Source organism: Rosa chinensis, chromosome 4 (genome assembly GCF_002994745.2).
Source record: "Rosa chinensis cultivar Old Blush chromosome 4, RchiOBHm-V2, whole genome shotgun sequence".
NCBI classification, from domain to species: domain Eukaryota; kingdom Viridiplantae; phylum Streptophyta; class Magnoliopsida; order Rosales; family Rosaceae; genus Rosa; species Rosa chinensis.
The window spans coordinates 35,944,189-35,949,601 of record NC_037091.1 but is presented as its reverse complement, the minus strand read 5'-3'; the positions used below and the strand labels follow the sequence as shown (position 1 = coordinate 35,949,601).

The 5,413-nt window shown below is 37.1% G+C and overlaps 1 protein-coding gene across 1 annotated transcript; it reads right to left on the bottom strand.

Moving 5' to 3' along the window:
- Nucleotides 1-1,608: 1,608 nt before the first annotated feature.
- LOC112197318 (UPF0481 protein At3g47200) lies at nucleotides 1,609-3,521 on the bottom strand. Its single transcript, XM_024337941.2, has 2 exons — nucleotides 3,461-3,521; nucleotides 1,609-3,288 (listed from the first exon to the last, which is right to left on the bottom strand). Exon 2 carries the CDS (start codon nucleotides 3,275-3,277, stop codon nucleotides 1,937-1,939), a length of 1,341 nt encoding a protein of 446 aa, XP_024193709.1. The 5' UTR covers nucleotides 3,278-3,288; nucleotides 3,461-3,521; the 3' UTR covers nucleotides 1,609-1,936.
- Nucleotides 3,522-5,413: the final 1,892 nt, after the last annotated feature.

Sequence of the window (5,413 nt, the reverse complement as noted above, 5' to 3'; positions counted from 1 at the left end):
TAGGATAATGCTGTTCGTTTTGAACAAATGAAGCTAGGCTACATCAAAAGCGACAACACCAAGCATAATCAGCAACAACAGACTTTCCTCAAGATCGAAGTGAATTAGGTTCAATCTGAGGAAAATATGGCAGACTTGTTTACTAAGTCATGGCCCAAATCCACGTTCGAGAAACATGTGGTAAGAATTGGCTTGCGGAAATTATCTGAACCCCCATGATCGTAGTCATCAGGGAGAGACACAGACATCAGGGGGAGATGTCTATATGTTCACCTCGAAACGTGAAGGGTGTGTTGTGCTCTTTTTCCCCTTCGACCGAGGTTATTTTTGTCCCATTGGGTTTTTGTTACTCGACAAGGTTTTTAACAAGGCAACGAGAGAAGCACCGCGTTTGGACAACACAAGGGGGAGTGTTTAAGGATATCTATATTTGTGTTTAATCCAAACTCTAGGTTACTTGATCTAGTGATAATAGGGTTCAATTAGAAGAATCTAGAGATTCTCTTTCCTTGTATGATTCTATCTCTATGCATTGTAATCCTCTATATAAAGAGGCCCATATTATCAATGAGAATACACAGGGATTATCTCTTAATTTCTGATTCCCTATAACAGAATCTTAGTTTTCTACTATATAAAGGATTTAGTTTCCTACTCTATATAGGATATCTTACAAAGATTCTATATATAGTTTCCTACTATATATATAGAATCTTGATGGCCCTACTGTAGTAGTCACAGAGAAATGTGTGGACAACATCTCCAAGAATAGTTGCCTATGGAGGAGAATTGTGTGTGTACTCGCACTGTCCGCAAGACAATAAAGTTCTCCAGAGTCCATTCATAAAATAAAAGTTCAGAATTTAAATGGAGTCAATCGATGTGAAAAGAACTCTAAAATTTTATTCATAAACCAGCAGTTATATTAAAGTTTCTAACCACAAAGAAATCTAATCCAAACTAGCTATAATGCAAACAATGATAACCACTGTTCCGTCACCACATAACAAGAATAGGAAGCCAGTGATTCCCCCAAGCCAGTTTGGTGCCTGTTGTACTCCCCCACCGTAAATATTTAGTTATAAGTTGGTAGCTTTTCACTTGCAATTCGTGCTGCATATCAGTTTGATGTTTATATGCTCATATTTGTCTAAAGAAAGGGAAAAAAAAAAGTGATCGATTGTTTGCGCTTCTTCATCATGGACGGGTCATGTGTCGTTTAATACTTTTTTCGGGGCTTGAATTGTTGGTGTATCATGACTCTCACCAACGTCTTTCATTCTATAGATATTGAAAATACAGCATTGCTATATCATCTTGTAGGATTGTTACATAATCTAGTATATGGAATTTTTCCTCGAAGTAGGATGAGCTAGGGATATAACTCAATACCAAACAGAGACATTGACTTTAAAATATACTAACAAAAATCAGTGGTAATGACATTGAGATCATGCTAATCGATGAGCTGAGCTTTTGGAAAAGAAATTACAAGCTAGCATTAATGGTTTTAGGGATAACACAACACAATCACAAGTCTTTACAGATACATACATGAGCGTGCAATATATATATATAATCACTTGGTTCCATGAACAAATTGAGGCAAAATACAAGCTATGAATCATTAGATAATGGAAAGAAGACAATCCTTCTCCAATAACAAAGCAGCTCTAATATTGACAAACCAATTTAAGTTACAAATCAACTACAACAATGCATATATGAATCTCATGACCACACTTATTGAAAGTAATTATTTTTAACAAGCACTTTGTTTCAATCACTCAACCAAACTTGATTTGACCCAACATGCACACCTGTACATATAAATTACATTCACTCTCAAGGAAATCTGATCGAGCTTCTTCATTTATTTTAAACTCCAGTGGTGATCAGTCACCTCAATCTAAGGCTTAGGGTTTAGAGGTGATGCTTAAGCAATAGAGATGACAGATGACACCGTTTGAATGAAAGTGAGTACAAGGAGAATACCAGCTGCAACGACAGATAGGGTTGTCCAAGGTGTGTTGAAATAATTTTGTCTCAAATTTGCCATCGTTTTGTTCCACCTCGAGCTGCAGTGGTCGTTCAGGTTTTGACAAACGGTAGAATAATAAAAGTAATCAGCGTCTACCATAAGCCCACTTCCAAGGCTGTTAATCAAACGAGAAACGTTTTTGCTGTCACCTATATTATTTTCAACAATACCATAGTGAACAAGTAACTCCACATCCATTGCAGTATTCACTAAACAATCGAGGATGGCAACATAATGACACACGTACTGTACGTCCGAAGGAAATTCGCATTGTTCAAAGGCAGTGATATTTCTTATAGTAACCTCTGTTTGATACAACAAGGTTAATTTTGGAACTTCCAAAATCCCATCAGTGAATTGTATGGCCAGTAAGCCTCTGCCGGCTCCCACTTTAAAACTAATTCCTGCTTGTTGTAGCTCTGTCACGGTAGATGAAGTTCCAAAAGTACCTAGATGCTGTCCATCTTGTGATTTCAACACTATTGGTAGTATTAATAACGTTCTCAAAAGATCAAGAAGATGCTTTACTTCTACTTGATGAGAACGTATTTTCTCCTCATTTTCTTCCTTCGTTCCTTCTATAGGCATTACGAAACAGTCATTAAAGAAGTTGTGAGAAAGAAAAACCATTGAAGTCCTCTTACAGTTCTCAATGAGCTCCAAGTAGAGGCTAAGCTCCTCGAGAATGAAGAATGGCAATTGATTTTCAAGCAACAAAAGGTCAGGCCATATATCACAAATCAAGATTGGTTTACCAAATACGCAGTCATTTTCATCTATCAAATCCTTGTGATAGCACCTTAGTAAGACTTCAATGATGAATGCGGCATCCACTAAAATGATTCTCGCCAGGTCATCACTTCCAAACTTAATTGTCTCCATGTAACAACTGCGCAATCTTTCTTCTTGGGCCTTTATTTTTAGTATATAATTGTTCAAGCTTAACCTGCTCCGACCTAAAAAATCTTGGAGGTACCTCTTTTTGTGTTCTTCCATGGGCAATAAGTCTTCTTTGCCGTGATGGAGTGGGCCAATAGAGACTAACTTGGGTGTGTAAGCCTCTTCACGTGCATGTCGTAGTCGTTGAGGAGCTCTGTAGATGCAACGCAAAGGAGACACACGAGACACCTGATATAGCTCCTGTCCCCTGGAATCTTCTAATGAAGAGTTCTGGTTTTCTATGTCATTCGGAGTAGCTTGATTGTTTCCTTGAGTTCTTCTTCTTTGTCCAAACATCGTAGTTGTACCTATGCGCACAAAAAAAAGAAGATCAAACAAACAAAGATCTTAAAATTCTATCTTAAATTGAATGAAAAGTATGAATTGTTTTTTTTTTTTATATAATTTTTTTTTATAAAGAATGTGGGTGTCAATCCATTAATACAACCATATAGATAACATCACAAAGAATTAGCTCACCCAAAACCTGGGCTCTGACCGGACCAGGAGATCTTTCAGCAGATGCAGCTTGCGAGTTCAATTGTGTGCGTTACCAGATACGGTGGCCAAATGTGTGTTTGTTTATGTAAATAACAAATTGATCAAGCAAACAACCAAACAACTTGTAAGTGAAAACAAAGTAAGGTATAGCTTCTTTATGTGAGTGAAAACAAAGAAAGGTATAGTGAAACTATGAGTCGAAGTCCAAACACGTGGTGGGAGTTATTAGATTTTTAATTTTTTTTTTATTATATAATAACTGTGGATATACAATAACTACTCGTTTATGAATTAAACTAAGGATCTATCGCAAATAAATAAAAAATTAATGTCACTAGACAAAATGATATTGGACTTCATTTGAGAATTAAATGTCCTCTTTTATCTCAGATTTATTAGCATGTCATCAAGAAAAATTAATGATACTAGAGCAAATGAGGTTGAGCTTCATTTGAAAATTAAATGTCCTTTTTTCTTTTTTTGTCATATTACATTCTTACATGTTTTTTTTATCCCAGATTTATTAGCATTTCTCAAATAATAATTTTCCTTTATTATATTAGAGGGGAATCTAACCCGATTCCCAAGCTTTCTCACCACTCCTGGACTAATCCAAAAACATTAAATAATATCTATTTCAAATTTAAAAAAAAAAAAAAAGTTATGTTTAAGGAAAACTAAAATTGGGAGAGAATTGAGTCGTGCTTTTATTGATAATAGGGGCCTCTTTATATAGAGGATTACAAGGCATATAATCAGAGTTGTACAAGGAAAAATAATGGTACAATTAATCGGATATCTATGAAGATATCCGAGAACATCACTAATTCAAAACCTTATTACAACTAGGTCAAGTAACCTAGAGCTTGGGCCAGACACGTATTCTGGATTTACTTGAACACTCCCCCTTGTGCCGCCCAAACGTGGTGCTCATCTCGTTGCCTCATTAAAAACCTTGTCGAGTAACAAAAACCCTGTGGGACAAAAATAACCTCGGTCTAATGGGAAAAAGAGCACAACACACCCTTCATGTTTTGAGACCATACATGTAGACATCTCCCCCTGATGTCTGCATCTCCCCCTGATGACTATAGTCATCGGAGTTCAAATAACTTCCGCAAACGATGCTACCAACATGTTCCTCGAAAGTGGAATTTAGGCAATGACTTAGTGAGCAAGTCTGCCACACTGTCCTCAGATTGAACCTAGTTCACTTTGATCTTGAGGAGAGTCTGTTGTTGCTGATTATCCTTGGTCTTGTCACTTTTGATGTAGCCTTGCTTCATTTGTTTAAAACAAGCAGCATTATCTAATACGCTCGTAGGCTTATCTGTGGTAGACTTCAAACGACAATTATTCGAACATGCGTAACTATGGATCCAATCCATATACATCCACGAACCACTTCGTGAAGAGCAATAATCTCTGCATTGTTCGAAGATATAGTGACTAAGGCCTATTCAGTAGACCTCCAAGATATCACAGTCTTTACCCATGGTGAACACTTAACGAGTTTGGGAATGATTTTTGTATGGGTCAGAGAGATACCTAATATCAGCAAACATTCCAAAACATATGTCATTTTGGGACGGGGATAGTGGACGCAGGCCATTGTTGGCGGCTTTCCTGGTGTGTGAAGGGTCCAAATCCATCATCTCTCTGTAGGGATAGAACAAGCCCATATCAATCGTACATCTCAAGTACCGAAAGATATCTTTTACATCAATCTAATGGCATCGCGTTAGCGTAAAGCTATATCTAGCTAACAAGTTCACAGCATATGAGATGTCCGGTCTTGTGCATTAAGCTAAGTACAATAATGCGCCTATTGTACTCAAGAAAGGCAATTCTGCCTCTAGCACATTTTCGTCATCATCCTTCAGACGAAGAGGATCCTTTTAAGGATCACGACTACATACGATCATGGGGGTG

What these genes read in the sequence shown, in the direction of transcription:
- LOC112197318 (XM_024337941.2), bottom strand. Translation starts at nt 3,277, where the DNA reads ATGTTTGGACAAAGAAGAAGAACTCAAGGAAACAATCAAGCTACTCCG.